Raw genomic sequence first — 16042 nt, forward strand, 5'->3', positions numbered from 1 at the left:
GGTCATCGGGGTGATTTTCTAGAAAATAATTTGCAAACATCACAGTAAAATAGCAGTTGATTTCACATGAACATTTAGTATTGTGGTCTTAGTTAAAATCAGAGTGCACAATATTAGATTACAAATGTAAGGCAATTTAAAGAAAGTTTAATATGTTTCAATACACAACAATCTAGTTGATTGCTAAAGCATGTATTAATACAATTGGATGAATTATGTATCTGTTTATATATGCTTCTATACTGTTGATTTTCTCAGTAGAAATTTTGAAAACTACTAGAACAGACTTATTTAGACAATAATGTGTCACAGACAGTTTTACAAACCAAAGTAAACACTGGGTTTTCTCTTCCAGAAAGATATGTGTACACCTACTCATTTGTATACTGTTTCAGGGCTTGCTTTCTTCCTTTCTTTCTTTCTTTCTTTCTTTCTTTCTTTCTTTCTTTCTTTCTTTCTTTCTTTCTTTCATCTTGATCTGCAGAACCAATTGCAAGAATTTATTAACTCTTAATGCATAAGACCTAAGTCAGGGCTACTACATGAGAAATACATTAGAATGCCATTATACATTATTGATGACTGAATTGAGTCCATATCCCTCGAAACTCATAAACAGATGTTGATGGTTTATTTTCCATATTGAAAAGTATAATCAGTATTTCAAAATGAACAAAAAATTTCTCAGGATATCTATGATGTGGGTTGGGGGAAAATTATAGAAAGTTTTAACATGTGGGTGATACATATATTTAAAATTTCCCCAAGGTGATTCCAGTGATAATTCAGGCACCAGAGCCACTGCTCTATATCACACATTTGAAGAAGAAATTACTTCCTAACTTAAAAAAAAAATGAAGTGTAAAACTAGTCACCCTATTTTGAACCTCACTGTAGTTCTATAGACAATAAAGATGGATTTTTAGTGTTCCCATCAGAGTAAGTTAATTACAATATTTACTCCCAAGTCAGTAAAAACATTAAAGTATTATATGGAATTATAAAATGCTGCCCAAATTATTTTCAGCAGATTTCTGCTAATGAACATACTTTTTCATTTCAATATTAAAGGTTTATGAAACAATTTGTCTTGAAGGTACTAATTTTGAGGAAAGTTTATGGAGACAAATTAAAACTATAAAGTGTCAGGTTTTCTGTTGAAGGGAGTCACTATGTTATTACAGACACTTTTAATTACAAATGAACAGATGTCTAAATTGTAAGTCTATGAAAAAAAGTTCCAGTAATCATTTGTTGCAAGGCTTGTATCACATGCTTATTTTGTAAACTGTAGATCAACGGGTTCAGCATAGGGCTCAAAAAACTATAAAAGACTGCAATTATTTTGGACTCCTCTACAGACGTCTCAGATGGAGGCCTTAAGTACATGCAGAATAGGGTTCCATAACATATAGTGACAGTTGTCAGGTGGGAACCACAGGTAGAAAAGACTTTGTGCCTGCCTTCTGCAGAGCGGATCCTCAAGATGCATGCAATGATGAAAAGGTAGGACAGGAGAATGATGAAGAGAGAGCTTAAGAGAGTAAAGCCAGCAACTACAAACATTGCCATCTTTTTGACATAGGTGTCAGAGCAGGCCAACATTATAAGAGGAGGATCAGCACAGTAGAAATGATTGACCTCAAGGGAGCCACAGAAGGACAAGTGGAGAGTGAGCAGTGTTTGAGAGAGTCCATTGAGGAAGCCATAAGTGTAAGGGACTGTGACTAGAGAGATGCAGATGTTCTTGGACATCCTGGTGCTGTAATGTAGAGGGCTGCAGATGGCGACATAGCGATCCAAGGCCATTGAAGCAAGGATATAAAGTTCAGTGATGACCAGGGCAATGAAGAGAAGACACTGTGTGAAGCAGCCAGCATAGGAGATGGTCTTCTGGTCTGAGAGGAAGTTGTACAGCATGTTCGGAGTAACGTTGGAGGAATAGCAAATGTCTACAAAGGAGAGGTGGCTGAGGAAGAAATACATGGGAGTGTGGAGGTGGGGATTGGTCCTGATCAGCATGATCATGCCCAGATTCCCCACCAGTGTGATCAGGTAGATCACCAGAAACACCCCAAACAGGATCTTCTGTAGCACTGGGTCAGCCGTGAGTCCCAGGAGAATGAATTCTGTCACTACAGTGTGGTTTGGGGAAGACATTTTCTGATCCCTTGAAAACTGAAAGTGACAAAGAATGTGAAGAATTCTGTCTTATCCTGATTCTGCATTTATTCCATTTTTTATCATTTACTTTTGATCTATTTATCTATAAGGAAATTACTCTTCTCAACAAATGCATCAGAATGGCTGTGTAAATATTTTCATTTTATCTCTCTGTGTTATCTCTTTCTCTATATATCACAAACACACTCAAAAACTTGCACACGCTCTTTCTCTTTCTTGTTTGTGTATATGTATATATACATACACATTTATACCTGCCTTCTTGGAAAACTCTGTATTGGGTATTTTTTCAAATTTTGTGAAAAAGAAAGCCAAAGAAATGAAAATCAGGTATGAAAAGCAGCAGATCAATAACATCATTCAAATGGACAAATAAAGGAATCTGAATTTCTGGGGTCCCTGCAGTTCTGATATCCTATTGTTTCCGACACAAAATAAATGATAGATGTTCAGTACAGCATTTTCTCCTGAAATCTGTACTTGTTTGGCTTAATTTCATTCAGAAGACATTGAATTAGTAAATTTATCTCTTGATATATGGCTAAGGAGTTACAGGATGAAGAACTGTTCTCTCTGCTTTGTAAATTCACCCACTCATTAGTTATATATACTGCAAATACTGATTTTTTTTTCTGTTCTATTTTCTGGGGTTACATCAGTGAACAAATTCCCTATGCTCATGAAGCATATACTGTAGCAGAAGAAATAGATATTGAACCCATAGACAAAGATTTACAACAGAATGTCAGTTAGGAAGAAATACTGTGAGAGAAATTAAAGGTGGGGTGCTTTTAGATAGCCATTCTGAGAAGGCCCTTCTGAGAAGGCAGAATTTGAACAGTTAATAAAGAATTCAAGTGTCTGAAGAAGACCTAGGATTTTTTGTTTCATTTTTTTGTAACTAATAGACATCTGAAAATATTTGTTTAGGAAAGCACATTAGGATAGCTTGAAATGTGGACTTAGCACCCAGCTGGAGCACTGTCTCTGTTTTTCTTCTGAAAAAAAACATGACTGGAAAAAGCATGCCTTAAGAACTTCATCTTAATGCTTCTTTTATTTAGTTTTTACATATACATAAAGAAGAGCTTGCATATTATACTTGATTTTTTTAAAGATGCCATGAAATATTAACATATGAATAGAAAATAAAGTATAATTGATGAGAATAATTTTTCTACATTAGTGAGATGGTAATCTTTACACAAAAGAACAAACATATTTTTAGTGAACAGATGTAGAAAATGACCTACCTATAAAAGCTGACTTACCATATTTTCTAAAAACAAGGTGGGAAGATTTATAAAATGTTTCTTTGGAATATGCCCTAGAGTATTTTTTAAATAATTTTTCAAATTCAATTAAAATTGGTTTTGTTTCTCAAGAGGGTAAACTTAATTTTATGCTTTGAGATCTTAGATTTTCCTTTGAGGCCAAAATCTCTACTTAACATCTTTGTATGATCTTGGCACTCTGTACCTGAGATCTTTAACAAAAGAGAAATTCATCATCACTTTTAATAATTATGAAAGGAGGAAAATACGGATGCATGCATTTTGTATTTTTCATGTATAAAAATGAGGATATTCTCATCAGAATTCTTCAGTGTTTCTCTATAAACACTGAAGTAAGGTCATCTAATGAGAGTGAGAAGTAAGAAGGTAAAGTTGGTGAGAGATTTGAGAAGCAGAAAGCATGTAGAGAGCAGAAGAGTGACATAACCAATGAAAAGAAGTAAATGTATTGGTCAGCTGTGAGCATCCTTTGGAGGGTGGACATTGTAGACTTATACTGGAACCAATCTATCCCACTGAGTTGATTTCATCAACATGCTAGGAATCAAAGACAGGTCTGAGAAACAGAATCATTCGTAAAATTGATGATTTATGAAATTGGTGACTTAGAGAGTTCAAAGTTGAGTAAAGAATATCTGAACATTGTTTGGTACTGCACTTGTTAGAGAATAAAGGAATCTAGAAACCTCTCACTAGTCTCTATCTTCCAGTGCACCGATAATCCCAGCCAATACAATCAAAGGAATTAAAGTATAGTCTCACCAAGACAAGAAAGGCATTCCCGATTGTGTTACATTTCCAGATGCTGGGTTACACTCTAACAAATCAGTCAGTATAGAATCTCCTTTTAAAATACACAAATAAAATGTTAACTAGATTTATGGTGGTGATCATTTTGCAGTATATACTAATATCAAATCATTATATTGTACACCCAATCTATTTTAATATGAGAAAGAAAAGTTAAGAGTATATTTTGGAAGGTCACATGATTACAAGATCAATATCCATAGGTTATTTATATTATTATGTAAAAACCAACCACAACTGACAAATAAAATTTTGTAAATATAACTTATAATAACATTAAAAGCATAAAGCACTTAGAAATGAATATTTAAAAAAACTGCAAGAGATACATACTGAAAACCACAAAACACTACAGAGAGAAATTAAAGAACACCTAAATAATGCAAAGATATATCTTACTTGTGGATTGGAATATTCAATATTTTTAAGTCGCTAATTTTTCCTAAGTTGATCAATAATTTTAATGCCAGTTCAGTCAACATCTCAGCTGGCTTATTTTTTTTTTTAAAGATAAAGTGATTCTAAATTATATAGAAATATTAACAAAAAAACTTAGATTAGCCAAAACAATTTTTGGAGAGAATAAAATTATTGAATTATTTACACTACCTAATTTTAAGAGTTAGTAACGACAGTACTCAGAACAAAGTGTTGATCCAAGGATGACAAATAAATGATACAGAAGAGAGAATTCAGAAATATAATTCAGAAATATATCCGCTCATATGCAATGAGTATATTTTAGAACAAAGGTACAAAAGTATTTCAATGGGGAATGCTACTGGAATAGTTGAGTATCTGTATAGAAAAATTTAACTTCAATCCTTATATCACATCATGAGCTAATATCCCAATATTAATTTGATGTGAATTATAGGACTAACTGTAAATACTAAGTCTACAAGTCCTCTTGGGAAAAACAAAACAGAAGAAAGTCTTCACAATCTTGAGGTAATCAAAGACTTGTTAGGAAAGAAAAAGCATTAATTGTGAAACAAAAAGTATATGTATTTTATGTCACCAAATTTCAAAATGTGGAAATTTCATATATTTGTATTACTCAAAAATAATGTTAAAATGATGAAAAGTCAAACCATAGACTTGGAAAAATATCTGTGTCAAATTTGGTAATTCTCACAATATTTCAAACTTTCTCATTATTCTTATATTTATTATGGTGATCTGTGATCAGTAATCTTTGATGTTACTACTATAATTGTTTTGGGGGACCATCAACTGTGCTCATATAAACCAGGGAACTTAATAAATATTGTGTGTGTTCTGACTGCTCCATCAACCAGCTCGTCCTCATCACTGTCCCTCTATTAGGGCCTTCCTGTTCCCTGAGACAACAATATTGAAATTAAGCCAGTTAATAGTCCCACAATAACCCTAGGTCAGGAAGATCTAGGTGAGATAATTAATGAAAGTAGCTACACTAAACAACGGATTTCCAATGTGGATGAAATAGCCTTATATTGGAAGAAGATGCCATCTAGAACTTTCATAGCTAAAGAGAAGTCTCTGGCTTCAAAATTTCAAAGGACAGGCTTTTCCTGACTTCAAAGCTTCAAGGAACAAGCTGACCATTTTGTTAGGGGCTAACATAGCTTATAGCTTTAAATTAAAGCCAATGCTCATTTACCATTCTGAAAATTCTAAGGCCTTTAAGAAGTATACTAAATCTACTCTGCTTGTGCTCTACCAATGAAACAACAGCCTGGATGAGAGCACATTTGTTTACAATATAGTTTACTGAATACTTTAAGCCCATTGTTGAGACCTACAGCTAAGAAAAAAAAAAAAAAAAGAAAGAAAGAAAGAAAGAAAGGAAGAAAGAAAAAAGAAAGAAAAAGAAAGAAAGAAAGAAAGAAAGAAAGAAAGAAAGAAAGAAAGAAAGGAAGGAAGGAAGGAAGGAAGGAAGGAAGGAAGGAAGGAAGGAAGGAAGGAAGAAAGGGAAAAAAATTCCTTTAAAAATATGATTACTCATTGACAATGCACTGGTCACCCAAGAGCTCTGATGGAGATGCATAACAAGATTTGTATTGTTTTCATGCCTGCTAACACAACATCCATTCTGCAGCCCATGGATCAAGGAGTCATTTTGACTTTCAAGTCTTTTTATTTAAAAAATACATTTGGTAAGGTTACAGCTGTTGTAGAGTGATTCCTCTGATGTATCTAGGCAAAGGTAATTGAAAACCTTCTGGAAAGGATTTACCATTTTGGGTGTCATTAAGAACATTCACAAATCATTGAAAGAGGTCAAAATATCAACATTAACATGATTTTAGAAAAACTTGATCCCAACCTTCACGGATGACTTTGAGGGGTTCAAGATTCCAGTGGAGAAAGTAACTGCAGATGTGGCAGAAATAGTAAGATAACTTGATTAGAAGTAGAGACTGAATATGTAACTGAATTGCTGCAATCGCATGATAAAAATTTAATGGATGAGGGGATGCTCCTTCTGGATGAGCAAAGAAAGTGATTTCTTCAGATAGAATCTACTCCTGCTGAAGATATTGTGAAGACTTTTGAGAATAAAGGATTTAGAATATTATATAAACTTAGTTGACAAAACAGTGGAAGAGTTTGAGAGTATTGATTCCAATTTTCAAAGTTCTACTGTCAGGAAAATGCTACAGAGAAATCCTTTGTGAAAGGAACAATTGATGCACCAAACCATTGTTGCTTCACGTTAAGAAATTGCCACAATAACCCAAATCTTGAGCAACTGACACCCTGATTACTCAGCAGCCATCGGCCTTGAGGCAAAATCCTCCACCAGCAAAAAGATGATGCCTCACTGAAGGCTAAATGATAGTTAGCATTTTTTTAAAAAAGCATTGGGTTGGCCATAAATTTCATCTGGGCTTTTCCATAATAGCTTATGAAAAACCTGAATGAACTTTTTGGCCAACCCAATATTTTTTTAATTAAAATATCATAGACATAATGCTGTTGCACACTTAACAGACTATCATATAGTGTAAATATAACTTTCATATGCACTGGGAAACCAAAAAAATTGTGTGATTTACTTTATTATGCTATTCACTTTATTGCAGTGGTCTGGAGTGGAGCTCACAGCATCTTTGAGGTGTGTCTGTACTGGGTTTTATACCTCTAAACAGAGAGTTGAACTGTGATATTTGGTTGTTTTCAAGCATATAGGCTCTGTGGAATAAGTGGGATTTATACAAAGCAATCATATTCTCCAGGATGCCTGGGACATTTTATCCAATTCTGCTATCATAAAAACAAACAAACAAACAAACAAACAAACAAAACCTCATGACAGGATAAACAGAGGCAGAGTAAATGGAGGTGAATTGGGTCATTTCTAAGTTCCTTCAGAGTCCTAAAGTCTCATGCTTTAATGATTCTAAGTATAGAAGCAAAAAGAATTTGTTTTAAAAAATTTACCTGAGGAAGTTTTGACCTCCTTGTTTCTCAGACTATAAATGAGAAGATTTAACATGGGGATGACCACTGTATAAAACACAGACACCACTTTGTCTTGGTCCATTGAGTAGCTGGAGCTGGGGCGCAGATACATGAACAGGATTGTGCCAAAGAAGATGGTGACCACCATCAAGTGGGAAGCACAGGTGGAGAAGGCTTTGTGCCTCCCCTCAGCAGAATGGATCCTCAAGATGGCAGTGAGGATGTAGAGATAAGAAATAAGAATAGTCAGGAGACAACTCAGTTCATTAAAACTGGCAAAAGCAAAAATGACAATTTCATTGACACGTGTGTCAGCACAAGAGAGTTTCAGGAGGGGTGGAATGTCACAGAAGAAGTGGTTGATGACATTTAAGTGACAGAAAGATAGCTGGAAGGTGAGGCCAGTGTGAATGGCAGCATTTATAAAGCCTGTAAGATATGTGGCCAACACGAGCAGAATATTAAGATGGGGACACATAGTGACTGTGTAAAGAAGAGCCTTGCAGATGGCCACGTAATGGTCATAGGCCATCACGGTCAATAGGAAGCCCTCAGTGCCAGCAAAGGAACCAAAAAAGGAGAACTGAGTGGCACATTCATCAAATGAAATGGCTGGGTTCTCCACCTAGAAATTCACTAGCATATTAGGGGCAATGACGGAAGAATAACAGACGTCAACAAGGGACAAATTACTGAGGAAAAAGTACATTGGAGTGTGGAGATGTGAGTCAATCTTGATTAATAAGATCATGCCAAGATTTCCAAACACGGTGATCATGTAGATGACTAGAAAGACTATAAAAAGAAGACCCTGTAGCTCTGGATGATTACTAAATCCCAGGAGAATAAATTCAGTTGCTGTTGAATGGTTGCTCATATCTTTGTCTCAGAATGGATGATTCATTTGCTGAGATAAGAAAGAAATAAAGGAAATACACTACACCAAAATACGAAGAAAATCAAACAGTTTGTTCTCTGCTATAAGTTTACTTCTAAGATGTCCTAAGGACTTCCCAGAACCCCTGCTGCCGGTGCCCCTGAAAAAAAAACAGAAAAAAAAGATGTCCTAAGAACATGTGCATTAAATATCTTTTTTTTTTTTACTGAAGAACAACAACAAACAACAAAAAGACAGATTTCTTAAGTAAACCCAGTAACCTATTTTATTTAAAAATGAATACTTATGCACGTGTGTGCAGTCTTTAATAATCAAACTCTGTCTATATCCCACCTTACCTCCCAACTTTTATCCCCTCCTCCCTTGATCTTACTACCTTCACTACCTATCATCCAATTCCTTTGCATTCCCCTTAGCAGTGAAATGTATAACATAGTTGGATATACTTGCTGAATCCAGTTCTGTTTCCCCTGTTTTCTCTTAAACCCACCCTAATCAAACTTTTACTCCATCACTCCACAAAAATTGCTCTTTTCAAAATTGTCAGGGGTCTTTGTTACCAAATTCAGTGCTCAGTTCTCAGTCCTCATCTTTCTGATTTATCAATAACATTTGTCAGAGTTAATTGTTAACAATTCCTTGAAAAACTTTCTTCTTTTATTTCCCAGGACACCAGACTCTGAGTTTTCCTCCTACTGTATGGGTTGCTCCTTCTCAGTCTTCTTTGTTTATCCCTCCTCTTCTCTCTGACTCTTAAGGTTGGAGCAGCTCAGGACTTACTTCTTGATCCTCTTCTCCTTTTTCTTTACACTCTACGTTGGTGATTTTATTCAGTCTCATGACTTTAAATACTATCTATATACGTACAACTCCTGAATTTATATCTCCAGCCCAGACCTCTTTTCCAAACTCCACACTTATAATTAAATTGCTTACTCACATCTCCACATTAATATGAACTCATACTAATGACTCAACATGACTCAAAACTGATTTTCTCAGGCCCTCTTTAGTCTGTCCCAACATAGCATTTCCTATGCAAGTCAATAACTCTCTACTTCCATTTGTTCAGATAAAATTAAATACAAACTAATAAATATTAGAGAAATCATTCTCTTTTCTTTCTCATATACTCCATAACCAGTCTATCAGATAATTGTCTCTACCTTCAAAATGTCTATATCAACAAGCCAACTATCTCTTACCATCTCTGTACCTACCACGGAGGCTCAAACTAACATCATCTTTCACCTAGATTACTGCAATAGTCCTTTAACTGATCTTTCTATCTCTAAAAGAAATCTGCAGGTGTTCTGTAGAGCTCTACTTTATGCATATATATGTATAAATACATATTATATATGTAAGAAACATATAAACTGACATAAATGGAATTGTATTCTATATAATATATATAATCCTTTATGTGTGTACGTGTATACATGTGTGTATGTATACATGTACATAAAGGCTGAAAATTTCAGTCATTTCCTCAATGTGTGCACGTAAGAACATAAAATAATTTTATTTGATATCCTACACAGAGCATTATGCCAGGTGTTTTGGCACTCTTTGTGCACAAAATTAAATTTCCATGCATTATACATGCACACAAAAACACACATATATACATATATGCATACAGATATGCATATATGCATATATTGAATATTTTATAAAATTCTCATCTGTTATTACTCATCTTAAATCCCTCATGTCTAAAAAAATTAATGTTAGTTTACTTCCTAACATTAAATTTAGTGTTTCAGGCATATTGCAACTGAGAGATTCATTCTTAATTACTTGAATGTTTTTTAAGTCCTCTTGGAAGCTTTCTATATCTGAACACTTTGAGATAAAATAAATTATCTTACCTTTTGTCCTTAAGAAATATTCACTGGAAGTAGCGGTTTATTAGTTAGTTTTATTTACTGGTTTTTGAAGAAATACAAGTTTTCTTCCTTACAATGTGAAATTTGTAGCATTGAAGAAAATGGAAGTGGTATAAGGAATTCAGCTATGACAGAACTAAGATGATTAATTAACTTAACAAAGGGTATAAAATGTTGCTTCTGAATTTGAGGCAGAGGGTCAGCTTATTAGCTCTGTGATAATGCTCTTGAGATTTAATCATCTCTGCAAAACACTAAAAAATCTAAAGCTTGAAATGTGCTAATCCAAAATTAAAACATCCACTTATTTTTCACTGAGATAATTGAACTACATTCTCCCCAGTGAGTCACTTATACCTTGGAGAGTAATAGGCATTTAGAGAAATACAAAATCTCTTTTATGGTCTTGAGGCTCCATTGCACACAACATTGAATTTAATGATGCAGATTTGATTAGGTCTTGCCTACAATTTCAGAATTCTACTGAAAATGTAATCCCTACTCATGTCTACCATAATAGAACTCTCAATATATTAATTAATTAATTAATTCAACAAATATTTAGTGGGTTTGTTTTATGTAGCAGAAGTATCCTTGGTACTGGTAGAGTGACCAACAAAATCAATCTTGTCTATGTCTTCATGTAGCTTGCAGTCTGGGGTTGGGAGAAAACAGCTGTTGTAAGGTGATATGAAAAAATAAAGTCCAAAGCTTATTTACATACTACAAGGCTACATTGATCTGCCATTCTTTCCCAAACACCTTTCTGGTTGCAGTTTTTTCCCTCTTTTTATTTGCTCCCTCTGGTCCACATAAACTCATTTCCTTATTATTCCCTTAACAAGACCAAGGAGGATCTTGTCTCAGGGTCTTTGTATTCACCCTAAGTATACATGTAATGTTCTTTCACAGACATTCATGTGATGTTATCCCTATTCAGACTTGCTCAGATGTTATTTCCACAGTGAGCTCTTCTCTGACACACCCTATTCTCTTGTCTGCTTTAATTTCTTTAAAGCACCACTCATATCTATGTCAAACACACACACACACACACACACGAGAACAAATACCTATGCATGCATGAACATACATTTGGTATAGACAATAAAGTCTTCCTCACAGAAACAAATTTCATGAAATCAGGAACTTTGTTTTCTCACCTGCTATATCTTCAGTATGTGTTACCTACTGATTTTTCCAGTAACAGTTTTTTTTTTTTTTTTGGGGGGGGGTGAGAGCAGAGGGGGCAGGCAGGATCAAGAAGGCCTAGTAGGAGGATCCTGAACTCACTTCCTTCTACAAACACACCAAAACTACAACTACATGTACAATAACTATCTCTGAGAATGACCTGAAGATTAACAGGACAGATTGTCTACAGCTAAAGATATAGAGAAAAAGCCACATTGAGTTGGGTAGGAGGGGCAGAGACATGGTCAAGTGAGAACCCACAGTCCTCTTGTAGAAACCCACAAGCATAAATATATCACAACCTTGGAGATCCCCTCTGAGGAGTGAGAGGTCTGAGACCAATGTCGTCTTCCCAGCCTGGGGGAAGATGAGCCCACATAACATCTGGCTTTTGGAAACCAGCAGGGCTTACATCTAGGAGAGCCAGAGGGCTGTGGGAAAGTGAATTTTTACCCTTGAAGGGCTTGCACATAAAATCACTAGCTCTGAGTCCCACCCAGTACAGAGGCAGAAACATGAAAAGCACCCAAGTCATATGAGAAGGAGATTCACTGATTAATTTTAGGGCTTGTGCTGGAATGGCAGAGGTCTGGTGAGAATTTCACTAGGAACAAAAGTTCTGGTGGGTGCCTTTTGTTTTTCTCTCCTTTCACCTTGCTGACAGACACCATCTCTATCACTCTCCATCAACTTAGCTAACATATGCCCTGCCCCAGCGTTCCTCTGAGAACCAGCTCACCCAATCCTTCTAGCATGGACAGCACCCCTAAACCAGCTCCTGCCCCACCAACCCAGAGGGCAGCTCTGTCCATTACAGCAAAGTTCTTGACTTCCACCCTACCCCATCCAGTGGGTGGTGCCAGCCAGCACTGGTAGCCACCCAAATCTGCTTCTACCCCACCTCAAGCAGCAGGCAGCCTCAGCTGATATGAGCACCACTCCAAAATGGCCTAGGTGTGAACCCTATGCAATAGCACACCGGCAGCAATTGCATCCCAAATGCAGCATTAGGAAGCACACATCTCACACAGCGGATACCACTGGAGCACCTGTCTCTGGTAACCAGAGGTGATTGTGCCACTGGGCTCCACAGGACATCTTCTATAGAAGGCCACTCTTTCAAGACTGGGATATTTAGCTGACATACCTAATACATAGAAACAACACACAGAGAGTTAGGCAAAATAAGGAGACAAAGGGATACCTCCCAAATTGAAGAACAAGACAAAACCTCAGAAAAAGGCTAAACAAAATAGACATAAGCAATTTAAAAGGTAAATAGTTCAAATAGATATTTTAAAAGATGCTTACCGAACTCATAAAAAATAGATGAACTCAGAATTTCAACAGAAATTCAACAATCATTTCAGAAGTATAGTTATTGGAAAGCCCCAAAGGTGTGAAAGCACTGGTCTTAGGTAGACTCAGGGACATATATTATCTGTTATGACAGGTGGGAAGCAAAATGCATCCCTAACAATTTAGAGGTGGCAAAATGGGGATGATCTTACCTGTTTACATTTTGGAGGATAACATATGAGGCAAGATCAGCAACACAGAGTGAAGTACTGACCGTTTTCTTTAATTGCACTAAGCAGCTTAAATGGAGGATGCAGTGAAGAAACAAGTTTAACTAGTTGGGATTTAATCAGATGCATAAATGAGTGTGGAACCATGGACTTGAAGGTGACTGAAAATGCGTCATTATCTAATAGACATGGAATCTCAGTTGGGCAATCAGCAAAATGTGGATATAAGAATAATGATGAATAATGATAAAATATCACTTTTTTTAGATGGGTGTAAAAGAAGCAGTTAAATGATAGCTATTACAGCAGAAAAATTAGAATAATAAGCAACAAGAAGGAGAATGCCAGTTATGATACTGCTTTGAATGTCTTTAAGAGAAACCTTGGTTAATAATTAAAAGGGGAAGTTACAGGGAGATCAAAGGTGTGTTCTTAGTGGACAGGACAGTAATCTTCTCCTCTGTGGTCTCTAACAAGTTTTTCAGGGATGTGGTGGTCTCTGGAGCATGTAGAGTACTAGTGTTCTCCCTTCTAGTCTGCAGTAGACAGTGGGATGGAAAGATATAGGAAATAGATATTTACTTGATTCCAAAATCATTACTTAGTCCTCCTTCAACATGTCATCTCATCAGAGGTTTTCTCCCCATTGCTCCAACACTGACAGGCCCCAACCCCACTAGAATGAGCAATAGATAGAGAATTTAATTTGATAAATGTTTATTGAAAACTATATGGAAATTCGGCAGGGCCAGAGATAAAAAGTTAAAGTACTTTAACTTTGAGATTACTACCCTAAAATGTTTAAATTAATTCACAGTTAGTAAACTATCCCCCCATTATTGCTGTGATACCCGCATTATTATGACAGCTGATAAGACTCTCTCTTGAATGTTATTTGGTACTTTTGACATCTATGTGAGTGGAGAAGTGTTACTACAAGGGTGAGTCAAAAATTATCCGCACTCTGGTTATATTAAAACTTCTATAAATTCTACAGCCAGAGTGAGGATAATTTTTGACTCACCCTCATATTTATAATGGATGCTATGATACACCACCCAGATTTGCTTTTCAGGTTTGAAGTATTTATTTCCCCAGATTCCAAGCGTGTTTTCAGCTGACACCTCACAGTTGAGTTCCACTCTTGGAATAACCACTGCTGAAAGGAAGTGTCATGCCCTGGATTTTACCCTCTTCCAGTGGGTGACCCGTATCTAAAACTGGTCACAATGTGGAACATCTCTGAAGGATCATCTCAGCTCCAGAGCTCCATGTGGAATTGGCTGAATACTCTGTTCATTACAATTCAACTTCTACCCAGTTCTGTTTCCCTTACTCCATTATAGGTATTCTACCTGGGAATACTCTCCAACAAACTTCCTAAATACAAATATTAGTCTCAGAGTCTGTTTGCTGAGTTCCAATCAAAGTCCGTTTTATATATATATATATATATATATATATATATATATATATATATACATACACATATATATAATAAAACTGAGAGTGAAATAAAGCTCAATATTGAAATTGAGACTTAACCTAGGTCAACCAATTCCAAGTGTTTTGATACTTTACCAGACACTGCCTTCCCTCACTGCATTGATTCTTCCTATAGACCCATGAATACGTATTTACAACACCAGGAGATTAAGAATTATACCTCATTTTAAACAATCTACTTTAACACACACACACAAAACAGCTTAAGCAATTAGACAATACAATTAATACAAAAACATTTTTCTTCTGCATAACAGGGTGATGTGTAACATGGCTTTAGAGTATCTCTTTCTGTAAGATCTTCTTTAGGGCCTCTTTCACATCCTTATTTTTCAAACTGTAGATAAGAGGATTTAGCATAGGGATCACTACTGTATAAAAGACAGAGACAATCTTGTCCTGCTCCATTGAGTAGCTAGACATGGAACGCAAGTACATGAAGAGAATTGTCCCAAAGAATATGGTGACAGCCATAAGGTGAGAGGCACATGTGGAGAAGGCTTTGTGTCTGCTCTCTAATGAGGGCATCCTCAGGATGGCAATGAGGATGCACAGGTATGAAATAAGGACAACCACAACACAGCTGACAACAATAAAACTGGAGAAAGCCATGATCACAATGCCATTGATGTGAGTGTCAGAGCAAGACAGTTTGAGCAGGGGTGGAGTATCACAGTAGAAATGGTTGATCTTATTGGATCCACAAAAGGACAATCTGAAAGTCATTCCTGTGTGTATGGCTGCATTCCCAAAGCCTGCTAGGAATGAGGCAGCTACTAGGAAGCAGCAAATTCTCCCAGAGATGAGAACTGGATAGAGCAGAGGGTTCCAAATGGCTGTGTAGCGGTCATATGCCATCATGGCTAACAGGAAGCATTCAGTCCCCAGGAAGGAGCCAAAGAAGTAGAACTGGGCAGCACACCCATTAAAAGAAATGGCCTTATTCTCAGCCACAAGGTTCACCAGCATCTTAGGAATGACAGAAGAAGAGTAAGAGGCATCAACAAAGGAGAGGCTGCTGAGAAAGAAGTACATGGGGGTGTGGAGACTGAGATCAATCTTAATTAACACAATCATCCCCAAATTACCCACCATGGTTGCTACATAGATCAACAGAAACAATCCAAAGAGGACAGCCTGTAGATCTGAATTGTCCAAGAGTCCTAAGAGAATAAATTCTGTTACTTCTGTGTGATTCTTGGCTTGGACCTCTTTCATATATCTAGTAATTTGAGCTGCAATAAGAGAGAACATAGAACATGGCATTTGATCAGATGAATACAT

At 36.2% G+C, this 16042-nt stretch overlaps 2 protein-coding genes and 1 pseudogene across 2 annotated transcripts; all 3 read right to left on the reverse strand.

Annotated features, from left to right (window-relative positions):
• Nucleotides 1-1212: 1212 nt before the first annotated feature.
• On the reverse strand, nucleotides 1213-2160 carry LOC130849706 (olfactory receptor 5M10-like). Its single transcript, XM_057728833.1, has one exon. It carries the CDS (start codon nucleotides 2158-2160, stop codon nucleotides 1213-1215), a length of 948 nt encoding a protein of 315 aa, XP_057584816.1.
• A 5517-nt stretch (nucleotides 2161-7677) lies between these two features.
• On the reverse strand, nucleotides 7678-8616 carry LOC130848517 (olfactory receptor 1020-like; annotated as a pseudogene).
• A 6418-nt stretch (nucleotides 8617-15034) lies between these two features.
• Nucleotides 15035-16042, reverse strand: LOC130848518 (olfactory receptor 5AP2). Its single transcript, XM_057726994.1, has one exon. The coding sequence runs from the start codon at nucleotides 16040-16042 to the stop codon at nucleotides 15035-15037; it is 1008 nt and encodes a 335-aa protein (XP_057582977.1).

Source organism: Hippopotamus amphibius, chromosome 3, assembly GCF_030028045.1.
Source record: "Hippopotamus amphibius kiboko isolate mHipAmp2 chromosome 3, mHipAmp2.hap2, whole genome shotgun sequence".
Classification (NCBI taxonomy): domain Eukaryota; kingdom Metazoa; phylum Chordata; class Mammalia; order Artiodactyla; family Hippopotamidae; genus Hippopotamus; species Hippopotamus amphibius.